Genomic DNA, 18,373 nt, shown 5'->3' with positions numbered 1-18,373 from the left:
TACTCCAAAAATAAGCCCTTTGTGAGTGTTTATAGTAATGTGGCGAGCATTTGGCCCATGATGACAGACGAGGAAGCTCCTTAACTCAACAACAGTTTTTAATGTGATAAACACAAAACAGACCAGTCAGCATGACCCGGAGAGAGAAGCCAACCAGTCTCACACCGATGGGGGAGGTGACCATCACACACCCCAGTTACAGTTCGGGTGACCCACAAATACACAAGCAAATAACTGTATAACTGGATTGGGTGCTTTGTAACGAACCTGAGGCGATTAGGGAGCTGGAGGTAAAGGAACCTCTTGGAAGTAGTGATCATAATATGATTGAGTTCAGTTTCAAATTTGAAAAGGAGAAGCTGGTATCAGGTGTATCGATATTTCAGTGGAACAGGGGAAATTACACTGGTATGAGAGAGGAACTGGCCCAAGTCGATTGGAAAAGTAAGCTAAATGGAGGGATGGCAGAGCAGAATTGGATGAAATTCCTACAAGAAATAAGGAAAATGCAGGAAAAATATATTCCAAGAAAAAAGAAAATCATGAATGGAAAAGTGGCACAAATGTGGCTAACGAGAGAGGTTAAGGCAAAAATAAAAGCAAAGGAAATGGCGTACAAGGAGGCAAAAATTAGTGGGAAAAATGAGGACTGGAAGACTTTTAAAAACTTACAGAAGGAAACTAAGAAAGTCATTAGGAAAGAAAAGATGAATTATGAAAGGAAGTTGGCGATAACATAAAAAAGGATACTAAGAGTTTTTCTAAATATATGAAGAGTTAAAGAGTGACAAGGGCAGATACGGTACCAATTGAAAATGATGCTGGAGAAATTATAATGGATAACAAAGAGATGGCGGAGGAATTGAATGAGTATTTTGCATCAGTCTTCACAGTGGAAGACATGAGCAATATGCCTGATAGCCAGAGGTATCAGGGAATAGAATTAGGTACAGTCAAGATTACTAGAGAGAAAGCGCTTGGGAAGCTAAGTGGACTAAGAATAGATAAGTCTCCCGGTCCGGATGAGGTGCACCCAAGGGTTCTGAAGGAGGTGGCTTTGGAGATTGTGGAAGCATTGGAAATGATCTTCCAGGAATCAATAGACTCTGGCATGGTTCTGGAGGACTGGAAGGTCGCAAATGTAGTTCCGCTATTTAAGAAAGGAAGGAGGCAGCAAAAAGAAAATTACAGACCTATTAGTCTGACATCGGTAGTTGGAAAGATATTGAAGTCAATCCTCAAGGACGAGGTTATGAAATACCTCGAGGTGCATGACAAGATAGGCCGAAGCCAGCATGGTTTCATGAAGGGAAGATCCTGCCTCACCAACCTATTGGAATTTTTTGTGGTAATCTCAAATAAGATTGACAAGGGGGAGGCTGTGGATGTTGTATTTGGGTTTTCAAAAGGCCTTCGATAAGGTGCCGCATATGAGGCTACTTAATAAGATGAGAGCCCATGGAATTATAGGAAAGATATTGAAATGGGTGGAGCATTGGCTGATAGGCAGAAAGCAAAGGGTGGGAATAAAGGGATCCTATTCTGATTGGTTGCTGGTTACTAGTGGTGTTCCGCAGGGGTCGATGTTGGGGTCGCTTCTTTTTACGATGTATATCGATGATTTGGATTATGGATTAAATGGTGTTGTGGCTAAGTTTGCGGATGACACCAAGATAGGTGGAGGAGCAGGAAATGTTGAAGAAACGGAAAGGTTGCAGAGAGACTTAGTCAGTTTAGGAGAGTGGGTAAAGAAATGGCAGATGAGATACAACGTTGACAAATGTATGGTTGTACATTTTGGAAGAAGAAATAATTGGGCAGATTATTATTTAGATGGGGAGAAAATTCAAAAGTTGGAAGTGCAAAGGGACTTGGGGGTCCTCGTGCAGGATACCCTAAAGGTTAACCACCAAGTTGGATCGGTGGTAAGGAAAGCGAATGCTATGTTGGCATTCATTTCAAGAGGAATAGTGTATAAGAGTAAAGAGGTGTTGATGAGGCTCTATGGAGCATTAGTGAGACCTCATTTGGAATACTGTGTGCAGTTTTGGGCCCCCTATCTTAGAAAGGATGTACTGACATTGGAGAGAGTTCAGAGAAGATTTACGAGGATGATTCCTGGAATGCAGGGGCTAACATATGGATTGTATTCATTAGAGTATAGAAGAATGAGAGGGGATCTCATAGAAACGTTTCGAATGTTGAAAGGGTTGGACAGAGTAGATGTGGAAAGGTTGTTTCCCTTGGTGGGTGAGTCCAAGACAAGAGGCCATAGTCTTAGAATTAGAGGGTACCCAGTTAAAACAGAGATGAGGAGAAATTTTTTTAGCCAGAGGGTCGTGGATTTGTGGAATTCATTGCCACATACAGCTATGGAGGCCCGATCATTGAGGGTGTTTAAGGAGGAGATTGACAGGTATCTAATTAGTCAGGGTATCAAGGGATATGGGGAAAAAGCTGGAAATTAGAACTAGATGGGTGAATAGTTTAGCTCATGGGGGAGCTGCGGAGCAGACTCGATGGGCTGAATGGCCTACTTCTGCTCCTTTGTCTTGTGAACCCGAGCTAAAGTGTAACAATAAATAAACTGGAACTTCGCACAAAAGCATTTTAACACAAGAACAATAAACAGTACTGGTCATTAGAATTGCAGGGGCAGGCTGTCGATCATGCCCCCACCCAGAACGTCACAGTAAGACGTCACTTTGGACTCTTCTTCCATCTCCATCTGTAGGTAGGCCTCAGCTAAGTCCACTTTGCTGAAGTGTTTCCCTCCAGAAAGGTTTGCAAAGATATCCTCTATCCTGGGCAGAGGGTATTGATCTACTTTCAAGTACTGGGTTGATGGTGACCTTAAAATCATCACAGATCCTGACAGCTCCATTTTTCTTGGCTACTGGAACCACTGGTGTTGCCCATAGACTCCATTCAACCTTGGAAAGAATTTTTTCAGCCTCCATGGCTATTTAATCATGGATGGCATAAGGAACCAGGTGGACTTTGCAAAACTTGGGTGCAGCATTTTCATTTAACACTATTTTACCCTTAGTATCTTTGAGCTTTCCAGTGACATCCTTGAACACTGCTGTGGCATCATCCAGTATTCTTCTTAATTTGATTTCAGGTGGCTTCATTGCAGGGGATGTGGTATGCAAATTGTAAATGGTTCTCCAATCAATTTGAAGTTTTCTCAGCCAATCATGTCTGCACAATGCTGGTCCTTCTGTTTTTATCACATACAAACCTAATGTAGCTTGTTGGTTGTTGTATTTCACAGTTACGAATGTCATTCCCACAGGAATTATCTTTTCTCCAGTATAAGCTCTTAGTTGGATGTCTGCAGGCCTCAGTTTAGAATCTTTGAAATGTCATTCAAACTCATTTCGTGGAATGACTGAAACAGCCGAACCAGTGTCCAATTCCATTTTAATTAATTTGCTATTCACTTCTGGTGTAAGCCATATGACTTGTATATTGTTAGTTTTCACATGGTAAATCTCAAGGCAACTCAGTCCTCTTCACTCTCATCGATACCAGATTTTTCATCAGCAGCATGCAGATTAGTGCTCTCTTTGAAATTGCAACATGACTTCTTAGATTTTTTTCTCCCCTGTGCAGTCCATTTATTTTTGTCTGCCTGACATGCTGTTTGTATGTGTCCTACTTTGTTGCATTTTCTGTAGGTTTTGCCTTTAAATCTGCAATGGTCTGGTGTATGTGAGCCCCTGCAACAATGGTAACGCAATTTGTTTGGCCAGACCAGTTTCAGTTTAGATGTTGCAATTTTGTTCACGCTTACTTTCATTCCTGACTGCAACTCAATTGTGTCTCTGTCTGCTATTCCCATTCATACAACAATTTCAGCTGCTCTTTTAATTGTGAGCTGTGCTTCAGTTAGGAGCCATTTTTGAATGCTTTCTTGTAAGAATCCACAACTAATCAATCTCTCAGTGTACCATTAAGACCATTACCGAACTGACAATGCTCAGACAATCTCTTCAATTCAGCCACGTACACTGAAATGGACTACTGTTCCTCTTGATTCTGCTTATGAAAGCTGAAGTATTCTGCAATCAACAAGGTTTTGGTTCTAAATACTCCTGAATTACTTTCACAATATCAGCAAAGCTTATTTCTGCTGGTTTGGTTGAAGCAGTCAAACTTCAAAGCAAACTGTATGCCTTTAAACCCAATGCACTTAGCAAAATTGGTACCAGTTTCACAGTGACTATTTCATTTGCTTTAAAATACTGTTCAATTAGCTGAGTATGCATGAGCAAGTTACCCACTGAGCAATCAAATGCGTCAATCTTTCCGATGTGGCCAGCCATTTCTGCACATTTTTTTCTAATTATTATCACCCGGTACTCACTCTTTATGAACCTATGAATTCTTCCATTTACTGCCCTTTTTTCACTCAGTACTCTGCACATGCTGCGCTGTCTTTCTGATTCGCCCTTCCTCACTACGCTTTTTTTTGTAACTCACCATTCCTCGCTGCACTTCAACAGGTTGGTAGCCGTCTCAAACTACATTTACTATTGGAGTGTGTATGCAGTATACAGCCCTGAGGTTCGTCTTTCCACAGACAGCCACAAAGCAAAGAAACACCATAGAACCTGTTCAAAGAAAACATCAAACACCCAATGTGCAGAATAAAGAACAAATTGCGCAAACAGCAAAAAAAAAACAAGCGAAAGACACAGAAAATAAAACATCAAACCACAAAGTCATTGAAACAGTCTCAGAATGTTCAGTTCAGTTCAGTTTAGCACTGTGTCATTCATTGACCGCAGAGCCAGTCTACCCCAATCAAAATCATGCAAAATAGTAATTAAAAAAGGAGTAACCAGAAACCAGAAAAATGTAAAACATGAACTGCAGAGTCCAATCCTCAAACCACACCCATATCGAATACCCAAGATTCGGGCACGGTGAGCGGTAATAGAAGTAGTTTCCTGAACTGTGTAAAGGACGTTGCCCTTGGTTGCATTGCTCACTGTCGCCATCTTCTTCCAACACATTTGTATAAAAATACCTCATTGCCACTGTTTGGCTTTGTAACTTCAGAACATTAAATTACTTCAAAGGATGACACGGGAGTCTGAAATGTGAGTCTAACTTCGTGTTTTACTTTAAGCAAGGTGCGCGCGTGTCACGTGGCAGCATGATAACATATACAATTCATGTATTTATACATATAACCCATAATTAATTATTTAAGGGAACAAGAATGCTTAATCAAACAATGTGTATGCAAGATTACTCAAATATTACTGAAATATTAACTACACAATGCATGGGACAGTATGTCTTTATGAAAATGATAAACTAGGTTGGTCAAAGGGACTGGCTTTAAAGAAAAGCTTTGAAGAGTGATAAGGTGGAGGTGGAGTTGTAACTCATGGGGCCTGGATGACTGACTCATCTGTCAATAGGGAAACTAATAGAGGAGTGGCAGTGGCTGGTGGGGGTGAAGCCAGAGAGAATGGACTTTTATGATATTAAAATGGGGGTTAGGTATACATGCAAATACAAGAAGACAGTAGAAACAGAGAAGGAGGAATGAGGTGGCTTCAGAAACTCAAAGCCTGTTTTTTTGTGTTTTACACGTGCAGATGTGAAACTAATGTCGGAGGCTGAGATGGGCGAAATGTTGGTGCAAATTGAATTAGCCATTAAAGATTATTCAGAGGAGCTGATACAGCAACTGGCATTGCGTGATGAGCTAGAGTTTGAGAAGGAAGTGAAAAACAGCTTCATCTCCATCCTCATTGAGGTGCAAAACAAGCAGAAGGAACACCGGGAATCAATGAAGAAGAAAAAGAAGGACAAAGGTGGAGTTCCACCAAGCATCCGACAGGAGAAAGCAAACCGCATGCCTGTGAAGGTGAGACCTTGATCCCCATATGTCAACAGCAACCTTAAGGCTGTTCAATACCAGCCAATCATTATTGATACATTGATAGTCATATATGTTTTGCAGTTATGTGATGTTGTAGAAGAGAGGGAGGTTGTCACTCTGTGATCCCAGCTCAGTTTCTGCTCTATGATGTTGGGCCCTAATTTGCTTCCGTACCATTATTCACATACGGAGAGAAAATATGAATGATATGTTCCTTTCTGACCTGCATTTCTTCCAAGTCAGCATGGTTTCCTTGCCTGACAAATCTGTTGGAATTCTTTGAGGAAATAACAAGTAGGATAGCAAAAGGAGAATCAGCAAATGTTGTTTACTTAGATTTTCAAAAGACCTTTGACAAGGTGTTACACATGAGGCTGCTTAACAAGATAAGAGCTCATGGTATTAGAAGAAAGGTACCAGCCTTTTCTGGTTGGCTGCCGGTGACTAGTGGTGTTCACGCTATATGTCAATGATTTTGATGTTGGAATTGATGGCTTTGTGGCCAAATTTGTGGACGATGCAAAGGTAGGTGGAGGGGTAGGAAGGAGGGAGTCTGCTGAAGGGCTTAGACAGATTGGGAGAATGGGCAAAGAAGTGGCAGATGGAATACAGCGTAGGGAAGTTTATGGTCATGCACTTCAGCAGAAGGAATAAAAGCATAGACTATTTTCTAAACAGGGATAAATTTTAAAAATCCGAGGTGCAAAGGGACTTAGGAGTCCTCGTGCAGGATTCTCTAAAGGTTAGGTGGTAAGAAAGGAAAATACAATTTTAGCATTTATTTCAAGAGGACTAGAATATAAAAGCAACATTGTAATGCTGTGGCTTTATAAGGCACTGGTCAGACCACACCTGGAGTTGTGGGCCCCTTATCTAGGAAAAGATGTGCTGGCTTTGGAGAGGCTCCAGAGAAGTTTCACAATAATACTGGAAATGACAGAATTTACTTATGTGGAGCATTTGATAGCTCTGGGCCTGTACTCACTTGAGTTTGGAAGAACGAGAGGGGAATCTCATTGAACCCTATTGAATATTGATAGGCCTAGATAGAGTAGATGTAGAGAGATTCCTGTAGTAGGGGAGTCTAGGACCAGAGGGCACAGCCTTATAATGGACAGATGTCCAATTAGAACTGAGATAAGAAGGAATTTCTTTAGCCAGAAGGTAGTGACTCTGTGGAATTCATTAGCACAGATGGCTGTAGAGGCCAAGTTATTGGGTATATTTAAAGCGGAGGTTGCAAGTTTCTTTCTACTGCCTTCGTAGTGCATTGAATACAAAGCTAGACAGGGAGTTAAACACCTCAAAAATCACCAAGACAGAAGCTTTCTTTGGATTTTTTATGAGAAAACTTTGTGAAACTGCAGAAAGTTAAGTAAAACATTTATTAGATTCAATACAGAATCATCGTGCACCTGAATATACTAATATTATTGATTAGTGTCATGATCAGGTTATACACATATGCAACATTCTATAGCAATGCCGTGGACTAGAGTGAATTCATGGCGCAATGATAGCTTAATAGTGATGAATGACAGACATAATACTTCTTTCAAAGTACATCTGCTAAATGGTTACCAATACTAAGATGCTCAGGACTCACAGATATTGGTGTTTCAAGGGCATATAAAGCGTGGATGAAGATGAATGTCTTTCTACCATGTGTACTTCAATTGAAACCCAAATTAACCCATGCATGAAATGATGTAAAAACAGCTTATAAACAGGAAGTGACGTTTGTATAAAACAAACTGCATACTAAATGAATACTCCCCTCCTCACATCCACGATGGCAAACTTAACTACTGAAAATGAAAGTCAAATGATTGTTTCATTACGTCTTTGGCAAAAGAATGGACAGTCTCAGAGATTAGACTTAAGCAGTCTTACTGCACAGTCTTTAACCATTTTTGCTTCAAAAATGTCATCCTTGAAGACATACTTGTCTGATGAACAGACTGGTGACACGGTGCTCACCCAGAATGATGATTGGCTGAGGTACCTCTGAAATGAGTTGTGCTCTCTTAATACATCCTTCAACTCACTGGAAATGAGACAGTGCAGGTGACAGAAGTGTGTATAGGGGATCATTTTGGATCTAGTGATCTTAGTGCCATTAATATCAAGATAAAAATGGAGAAGGATCGACCTAGTCCTCGGGTTAAGATTCTAAATTGGAAAAAGGCCAATTTTGATGGTATCTGTCACAACCGTGGATTCAGCAGTGCAACAGATACGGCATTTGCGCTCGTGAATATGCACATGTCAGCTAATTATTATTTCATTGTGGTGGTATTTAACTCTATGGTATTTGGTATTTGGTATATGGTATTTAGCGTCATAGCGCTTGTCGAAACTTGAGCAAAGCACAGCAACATTTTGCTGCCTGTTTGCATTTGGCTTTGCCTGAGAAATTGGACTGTTGAGTCAACTGACTCTGAAGACTAGCGGTATTCATCTTATGTTTAGTTATTCCTTTCAGCTGCAGTGTTGCCTTCATTTTCCATTTGAGAGTTTCAGTTAATGGTCCTGTTTGGCCAAGCGTTTATTGTTTTCTTTTCCCTCTAACGCTGTTCACATTAAAGTCTGTGAACTATCGGACCACTTCAGTGTCTCTCTGGCATGTGGGCCATATCCGAACGTAGTGACAGTATCAGAAAGGATCTGGCAAGTGTGGATTTGGACAGGTTGTTTTCTAGCAAGTGAAATTTTGAGAGTACAGAGTTTGTATGTTCCTGTCAGAATAAAAGGCAAAGATAACAGTTTTAGGAAATCTTGGTTTTCAAGAGATAGTGAGGGCCTGGTTAAGAAGAGGAAGAAGAATATACATAACAGATATAGGTAGGGAGGAACAAATGAGGTACTTGAGGAGTAAGAACAGCAAGAGAACACTTAAGAAGGAAATCAGGAGGGCTAAAAGAAGGCCTGAGGTTGCTCTAGCCAACAAGGTGGAGGAGAATCCCAAGAGCTTATACAGATGTGCTGTATTAAGAGCAAAACAATAGCAAGGAACAAAATTGGTCTCTTGAAGATCATCATGATCAACTGTGCATGGAAAGAGAGAGGGAAAATCTTAAATAAAACCACAAGACATAGGAGCTGAGTTAAGCCACTCAGCCCATTGAGGCTGCTCCACCATTCCATCACAGGTAATTTATTATCCCTTTCAACCCCGTTCTTCTGTCTACTCTTTGTAATCTTTGATACCCTGGCTAATCAAGAACCTATCAACTCTGCTTTAAATACACTCAATGATTTGGCCTCCACAGCTATCCATGGCAATGAATTCCACAGATTAACCACCCTCTGGCTTAAGAAATTCCCCCTGAGCTATGTTCTGAATGGATGTCCCTCTATTCTGAAGCTATGCCTTCTGGTCTTAAATTATTGGAATCATTCTCTCCATGTCCACTCTATATTGGCCTTTCAATATTTGATAGTTTTCAATGATGTCCCCCCTCATCCTTCTAAACTCCAGTGCGTACAGGCCCAGAGCCATCAAATGCTCCTCATTCATTAACCCTCCATTCTTGGAATCATTTTTGTGAACCTCTTCCAGACACTTTCCAAACTTTTTCGTGAGCTGAAAACTGCTCACAATACTCCAAGTGTGGTCTGACCAATGCCCTATAAAGCCTCAGCATTACATCCTTGCTTTTATATCCTAGTCCTCTTGAAATCAATGCTAACATTGCATTTGCCTTCCTTACCAATGACCCAGCCTACAAGTTAACCTTGAGGAAATCCTGCACGAGAACTCTAAAGGATCCCAGAATAAACAACAGGAGGAGCACATCAATAAATACCTAACCACCCACCGACCCCTTTTTCCATTGCTTTGAGGTGTCTGATATAGGTAGTCCATTACTCTGCAAGGTAGCTTCTCCATGAGCTTTGTGCCTGGCTTGCGGTCTCCTGCCCCACATACGGCAAGCTCTAGAAGTATCCCATTAGCCTCATTTGCTATCTCAGAAAGCCAGAACTGGAATGGAAGCATGTCATTCTCAAATAATAGCTGTTTCTTTATGAACTGTCATATTTCCAGAAGACCACAAGATATAGGAGCAGAATTAGGCCATTTGGCCCATCGAGTCTGCTCTGCCATTTCATCATGTTATATTTCCTTATGATTTGGGTGGCACAGTGACATACCTAGTAGAGCAGCTGTCTCATAGCTCCAGTGATCCAGGTTCAATCCCAATCTCAGATGTTGTCTGTATAGAATTAGCATGTTCTCTTTGTAACTGTCTTAGCTTCCTCTGGGTGCTCCAGTTACCCCACCTCCACATCCTAAAGATGTGTCACTTGATAGGCAAGTGGGCTGTAAATTGTCCTTACCGTGTTGTAGCGGTAAATTCTGGGGACATTGATGAGTATATGGGAGATTTTTTGAGAAGGGGCCATTTGGCCCATTAGGTCAGAGCCTGCTCTCAGACGAGTGCTATCCCTCAACTTATTTCCTTGCAACCTGTTCTTTCATATGTGACCATTAACCCCTACTTTCCCCAATTCTCTGACCGGTCATCAACACTGATGGGTGCAATTTCTAATTCTCCTCATGGACTAGGGCTTGGAAGCCATGGTGACACTGGGCAGTTATGATGGTAACTAATCCCTGCAGGTAACTTCACTGCAATGGGCAATACCCTCACTTGATGTCAGCATACTTACTCTGCATATGATAACTAGAAAAGGAGCCTTATTCGAGAGACACTTATTCAGCACTGAACTCATCCTCAAGGTGCAATTGTCATATTTTCTGTATTTCTTAATGCAAATATTTTTACCTTTCATCCTTTAGCATTATTTCTATCGACTGTATTCAAATAAAAGTTTTTCCCACACAATTCCACTCAGTAAATTCCTCCTGTCAGTGAGGGCTGCCCAGGTAAACATCAGCCTCACTGAGAGAGATGTGACACCAAGGAACATCAGATAACCTGTGTTGTTCTCTGATACTTTATAATGGCGTCAGCCTGGGGAGTAATAGAAAATTCAGCACACCAGCTGGGAAATATTCTGCCTCTTTAGGTAAGGATAAGCAGGATCTTTAAATCTTTAGTGATCTTTAAAGAAACAAAAAGATTTCAGTAAAAATGCCTTTGACAATATATGGGTATCTTAAAGCATTCACAGACCTCAATATGCTTTTATCAATCTAATCAGTGTTTGTAATTATAATCACCGGAGTTTTTAATTTGCAGGTAGCATACTCCCACAAACAATGTGAAAAATATGATTGGACTCTTTTTATGTTGATTGTGGGATAATATTGCTCAAGGTGACTGGCACAGAACTTCTCATGACCACAAGAGCTGGCACCAAAGGGACAGCCTTAACATTTTTTGAAAGACAGTGCACTCTCAGTAGTTGTCAAGTTCAGACTTTGTGTTCACATCCTACTCTTGGCACAGCTTAATGGATGTACAGAATAAAATAATATGGAAGACAGTCCACGTAGTACTTGCAAACATCGGCATCTGAGCAGCAGAGCAAGTTTCCATTATGTTAGTTTCTGGCTTAATTAGATTTTGTTAAAAAATGACATTAAGTGGTTGTGGTATCATGTAACTCTTTCCACACTGTGACTACTGATCGTCTGTGGTAAGTTTGCTTAGGCATATTAATTATTGGTCGTACAAATTAATAGTATGAAAGTTAAATTATTTCTGATTTGGGAAATCAGTCATGGCTTGAGTTGCAAAGTCATTGATCATCGTGGATTTTTATCGATCCACCATTCATGGGGTACCTTCAGCTGCCAAGGCCCAGAATTCTGGTAGAACTTCCGTAAACATCCCTGTCTTGCCTTTTTCCTTTAGTGCTCTTGACACATACTGTTTTGGTCAGTTTTTGGGGAATTTGCATTAAGAATCTCCTTGTGTGTATCAAAATCTCCTTGTCAGTATCAAAATGACTTGTGTAACACCTGTGTAGTGCTGGTCTTATCTCATGTGACTTGTCGTGGCACTCTTGATAAGAAAATCAAATTACATAGTAATCCACTGGGTGCTAGTTGTCATCAGAAGCTCTAGGTATCAAAAGGAGGCAGTGAATAGAACGCAAACAACAGGAATTCTGCAGATGCTGGAAATTCAAGCAACACACATCAAAATTGCTAGTGAACGCAGCAGGCCAGGCAGCATCTCTAGGAAGAGGTACAGTCGACATTTCAGGCCAAGACCCTTCGTCAGGACTAACTGCTTCTCCAGTTAGTCCTGACGAAGGGTCTCGGCCTGAAACGTCGACTGTACCTCTTCCTAGAGATGCTGCCTGGCCTGCTGCGTTCACCAGCAACTTTGATGTGTGTTCAGTGAATAGAACACACACTTCTGGAGTTAAGTTTTATTTATAAAGAAAACAATATATACAAAATATTTACATGAACAAGAACAAATCAAAATTCCAACATTCTGTTTAGTTTTTAAATCTCAGATATCAAATGAAATCCAAATTCCTTGTTCGTTAGAATCAGTGAGATTCATTAGAATAACCTTTATTACTCCAATTTCTCTTATTAGATCTAGTATTATTCCCTGTTTCAAGGTTTACGGACTAACCTTTCCTTTTTATTTATCCCAAGTTAGTTAAAAAACTAATTAAATTTTTATTCTTAAGTATTATGGTTAACTTCAGTTTCAGTTCCAGGTCAGTGTGTCTACAAATTTAAATTCAAATTTTAAAAAATTATATATATATATAAATATAAACTAGGAGCTATATATATACAGCTTAACTCCATCCACGACAATTCTCCAACATCACAACTTTTAAACAAGATAAATCTCATTCAGTCACTTAAATCCTCTACTTTAATGAAACATTTCATTCCTATGCTGGTTCTTCGATCTTGGGTGGCTTATCATCTTGTTTCTTGGTTCATTGGGTGAATTGGTGGGTCTGTCTGTCTGTATCTTGTTTTACGGCGGTTGGCATCCAGCTTAATGGTGCATTACTGCCACCCTCTGCTCCAGAATGTGCACTAGACATACATTCTAAATCCCTTCACCCAATCGCGCACGTGCACACACACACACACACACACACCACACACACACACACACAAACCTACACTTCACCCTTCCATCTTTGACGAATTGGTGGGTCATCCACAGAAAGTTGATTCACAATACTTACACAAAAAAAAACCAAATCCATTGGTATGATTTAACAAAACTAATTTCTATGACATGGTAGAGATCTTGGACACTCATCTCTACCGATATTGTCTCATTGTAGCTGCTGCTTGTTATAGCCATAGCTTCAAAAACTCTTTTATCACTATTGTCTCTCCTCCAGGGGTTTCACCCCGAGGTTTTCAAGTAAGTAGGGTAGAAATACTCACTACTAATTCCACTTTTAACAGTTTATATCTTTAGTTTCTCATAGTTTGCTTCAATTCTCCCGCTTGTCAATGCCTGCGTCAGTAATGCCTCATTCTCACATAGTTTTATTTTCCCCAAGTTCTCTTCTTTTTTAAATTCAGTGAACCTCATTTTCATCCCTTCACAGGTGGAGCTTTCTAACGTTACATCTTTTGGGTTTAATTAGCCTGGGTTACACCTGGGCTGTGCTGTTTCTATGATAAAGGCATGAGGTGAGTCCACTGTTACCATTGTTGTCTGTCGCCTGTAAGTTCTCCTGATAACCTCCACTCCTCTATCAAACAGCGCTTCAGCATGGAAGGAATCTCCAGTGTCATCCAGAGTGGCATTCGGCAGACCTTTGGAAACTCCGGCAATGAAAAACAGGTAACTGCCTTTAGTGCCATTTCCCTGTTATATTGTCCAAATTTCCTATTGAGCTAGATTTGTGAACCCATAGAACTGGAGTCTCCAAGAATTAGAGATTGATTTTCTCCCACAAGCCAGAAGAAAAATCATAAAAATAATAAAAGGTAGAAGATTATCATTCTCATTTTTCATAAGTGACTAAAATGCTAATTAGTAACTAAAATTTTGAGGACAGAGAAAAATGCCTGTTTGAGTGGGCAAGATGGTTGGAGGTGGAAAGTAAATTTATCTAACAACTCTGTAACATTGGATGATAAAGAACAATAATTAGGTCAGCTGAAACCGCAGCAGTAACCAATATCTTTCAAAGTCCACCTACTAGGTAAGTTTATTGATTCTAACTGCGTGTAACATTTGTTGACATACTCAGCGGTATTATATTGTGGGGATGACTCCAAGAAATATCTGCTTATTCTCAAATTGAGTCGGTCCAAGTTAAAGCCATCCTTCCAACAGTAGAATGTAGATAGAATAAGTGCATCATAAACACAAGAGATTTTGCAGATGCTCAAAATCCAAAGTAACACACACAAAATTGCTGGAGGAAATCAGCATCTATGGAAAGGAAGAATCAGGCAGAAAATTCAAAAATCCAAGGTGTAAAGGAACTTGGGAGTCCTTGTGCAGGACTCCCTGAAGGTTAACTTGCAAGTTGAGTTGATGGTGAGGAAGTCAAATGCAATGTTAGCATTCATTTCAAGAGGACTAGAGTATAAACACAAGGATGTAATACTGAGACTTTATGAGGCACTGGTTAGGCCTCATTTGGAGCATTGTGAACAATTTTGGGCCTCTTATCTCAGAAAGGATGTGATGACATTGGGTTCAGAGGAGGTTCATGAGAGTGATTCCGGGAATGAAAGGGTTATCGTATGAGGAGCATTTAATGGCTCTGGGCCTGTATTCCCTGGAATTTAGAAGAATGGGGGGGGGGGTGGTCTCATTGAAACCTATTGAATGTTGAAAGACTGTGATAGAGTGAATGTGGAGAGGATGTTTCCTATAGTGGGGGAGGTCTAGGACCAGAGGCCACAGCCTCAGAATAGGGGGACGTCCATTTAGAATGGAGAAGAGGAGGAATATCTTTAGCCAGAGGGTGGTGAACCTGTGGAATTCCTTGCCACAGGCAGCTGTGGAGGCCAAGTCATTGGGTATATTTAAAGCAAAGTTGATAGGTTCTTGATTAGTCAGGGTTTGAAAGGTTATGAGAGAAGGCAGGAGATTGGGGTTGAGAGGGAAATGGATCAGCCATGATGAAATGGTGAAGCAGATTGATAGGTCAAATAACCTAATTCTGGTCCTATCTCTTATGGTCTTAAATAGTCGACGTTTCAGGCCAAGACCCATCATCAGGACCCTATATAGTATTACATTTACAGAGAAAGTGCACTGTACTTAGACAACTAAGGTGCAAACAGACAGTGCAAAAGGAATTCAAATGTTCTGGGAGAGGGATTAGTAAGCCTTAATTCATGGAATGAAGAAAGTTTAGGTTGAAAGTGAATGATGAAAGTGAATAGTTCTACTTTTACCCATCTGATGAAGGGCCTTGGCCCGAAATGTCGACTGTTCATTCCTCTCCATAGATGCTGCCCAACTTTCAGAGCTCCTCCAGCAATTTGTATGTAGAGCAAATGATAGTTCACTATCATTGTTGTTTCACTCTTTACATAAATGAAGCAGGGTACTGAAAGAACACTTGCCTTTTCACAAAATATATGTCCCATTTATTTCTAAACACCAGCTTTACCATTATAGTGACAGCATAGATTTGTCAGTTTGTTTGAAAGAAATCTCAAGTGTATATATGTTTGAATATTTTGTAGGTATGGTAGCCGTTACTGCTCTGAGACTTTTGAATTGGGAGGATGAGGATCCCCCAATGGTACTTGGACTTCCCTTCTTGTCACTTTGGGATGGTCCGGTAATAAGGAGTTTTATGATAAAGCAGATGTTACCATTGCCAAACCTTAGATTCTACTATTGGGCGATTATTATTCGTTATTTAAAATTTTGGACATGGAGTTGGGATACAGTTCCAAGTCCACAATGGGTTAATCTTGAATGTAATTCTGTTTCAGGATTTTCATTGGGTTCTATTTTAGGGACCCCACTTCCTTTTGACTTTTCTAAACTGGACAAACAAATGGATAACCCAATAGTTAAATATACTCTTCGAATATGGTTTCAGTTTCGAAAATTTTTTGGACTGAATCAATTCATTTTAACTAGCCTTATTATATCTAATTTTCTTTTTCAACCTTCTTTTTTGGATCAAGCATATCTGGTTTGGAAAACAAAGGGTATAATACGTTTTTCTGATTTATTTTCAGATAATTGTTTTATGATTTTTGAACAATTATCTAATAAATATATTTTACCTAGATCACATTTTTTTAGATATCTACAGATCAGAAACTTTTTAAATACTGTTCTTACTTGCTTTCCGATTTCATATTCTGTTGATATATTGGAAAAAATTTTGGATTTAAACCTTTTTCAGAAAGGTTCAATAGCAATTATTTATAATATGATAAGGACTGGGAAAGGTAACTTACTACCTACTGAGAAATGGCAAAAAAAATTTCAATTAGTTAATTCTTCCTCTATTTGTGCTAAACATGCGTTGATACAGTTTAAAGTTGTACATAGGGCTTATATGTCTAAGGATAAATTAGCTCGTTATTACTCTCATATAACCCCTATATGTGATAGATGTCATTCGGAGATAGCTTCATTAACTCATATGTTTTGGTCTTGCCCTTTATTGAAGGCATATTGGGACAATATTTTTGATATTATTTCCACTGTTTTGAACATTGATTTACAACCTCATCCTATTACTGCCATTTTTGGTTTACCAATGATTGAAAAACATCATTTGACCCCTTCAGTTTGTCGGATGATTGCTTTTGTTACTTCAATGGCTAGAAGATCTATACTATTGAATTGGAAAGAGATTAATCCTCCTACAACATTTCATTGGTTTTCTCAAACTATATCTTGTTTAAATCTAGAAAAAATTACAAGTGGTATTTTTGACCCATCTATTAAATTTGATGAGACTTGGAGACCATTTATTCAATACTTCCACATGATGTAATCTGTCCCTTGCCAATCTATTTTGTGATTTCAATATATAGGGAGAGGAGCGGAAGTGGCGACACTATTGGTTCTATCTGAGATATCATAATAGCCCTTTCTTTTATTTTTTTCCGTAGTTTTCTTTAGTTTGGGTAGTTTTTTTTAGGGGATTTTTTTCCTTTTTTTTTACGATATTTTATATTTTATGTATACTCTTTTTATATTTTGTTGTTAATCTGTGTGACTTTGGGATGTTTCTAACTATGTGCTACCTGACTGTAAACTTTAATAATTATTATCGATTAACATAATCCCAATTATTATGTACTTTTTGTAACGTGTTTGTTGTTGAAGCTAATAAAAAGATTGAAAAAGAGAAAAGATAAAGCAGATCCTTGGCTAGTCATGAGATGGAGAAAAAGCAATGATGTTTCTTTCACTTAATTAATTGCGCTTGTTTCCTGTATCTAGTACCTAACTACAGTGATTCCTTATGAAAAAAAGAGCACTCCTCCAACTGTTGAAGATCTTCAAATACTGACCACAAGTGAGTAACATGAAGTTCAGCTGCTAGCTTCACTCTATTTGGATAGGTTTTTTTTGGTCAAATTGGCATTGAGAGGTTTTGGAAGGCCTTGTCAAGATTGAGGCATAAGGTTCTCCGTTGTCTAATAATTTTAAAAATTCACACACAGAACTGGTCACCAATGACTTTAAATGGCTTTTCTACTTGCCCTTTGGCACATAGAGAAATCTTTGATTTCTAGGCCCTGGAAATAGTGCAGGGCAGATTTATTAGAATGGCACCAGGGATGAGAGACTTCAGTTACTTGGAGAGATGGTTGTCCTTTGAGCATTGAAGATTTAAGAGAAAATTTGATGGACATGTTCAAAATAACGAATAGTGTAGATAAGAATAAAATGCTAAAGCATCACTTTCAACAAATAGAGGATATACAAATAGAGGAGCTAAAGCATCACTTTCAATGGCAGAAGGATCAGCAAATAGAGGATATGAAGGTGATTACAAAGTATCTGCAGGTGACATAAGAAACCACATTGAGTTCTACACTGTTTGAAAGAGTCGTGTGGGCAAATTCAGTTGTGGCATTCAAAATTATTAACTGCAGGGGTAAAACGTCAAATATGCTGGGCCATGGATCAATAGCTGGGAAATGTGATTAGCCTAAAGTCAATTTGATGCCAACATAGATACGATCAGCTGAATATCTTTCTTCTGTTCTACTTCATAAATTTCTATGATAAATCGTCCAGTGTGATATTAATTTGGTGGCTGCACTAAAACATTATCACAGGGGTAATGGTCAGCTTCTATGGGTTATCATTCCATATTTCCATCATGTAGCTAGTGATATCAGCATGATAAACAATAAGACATTTGGCTCTTCGGTTTTAAAGTAAGAATTCTAGTAGACACTGTACACCTGGCAAACTCCCACAAGCAGCAGCATCATATTAACCAAATCATCTATTTTAGTCGTCATAGAATTGTTACAGCAAGGAAGGTCATTCACCCACTGAGTCTATTCTGGATTTTAGTAGAACAACTGTACCAGTCCCATTCTTC

At 39.4% G+C, this 18,373-nt stretch overlaps 1 protein-coding gene across 1 annotated transcript in view; it reads left to right on the top strand.

Annotated features, from left to right (window-relative positions):
* The window catches only part of fez1 (fasciculation and elongation protein zeta 1 (zygin I)), a 76,743-nt gene extending 59,403 nt beyond the window's left edge, over window positions 1-17,340 (top strand). The window contains exons 5-7 of the mRNA XM_063038446.1: window positions 5,619-5,890; window positions 13,579-13,659; window positions 17,257-17,340. Coding sequence (XP_062894516.1) covers window positions 5,619-5,890; window positions 13,579-13,659; window positions 17,257-17,340 — 437 coding nt within the window. The remainder of the gene's footprint in view (window positions 1-5,618; window positions 5,891-13,578; window positions 13,660-17,256) is intronic.
* Window positions 17,341-18,373: the final 1,033 nt, after the last annotated feature.

The sequence above is a fragment of the Mobula hypostoma genome, chromosome X2 (genome assembly GCF_963921235.1).
Source record: "Mobula hypostoma chromosome X2, sMobHyp1.1, whole genome shotgun sequence".
Taxonomy (NCBI): Eukaryota; Metazoa; Chordata; class Chondrichthyes; order Myliobatiformes; family Myliobatidae; genus Mobula; species Mobula hypostoma.
This window is presented reverse-complemented; position numbering and strand designations above follow the sequence as displayed.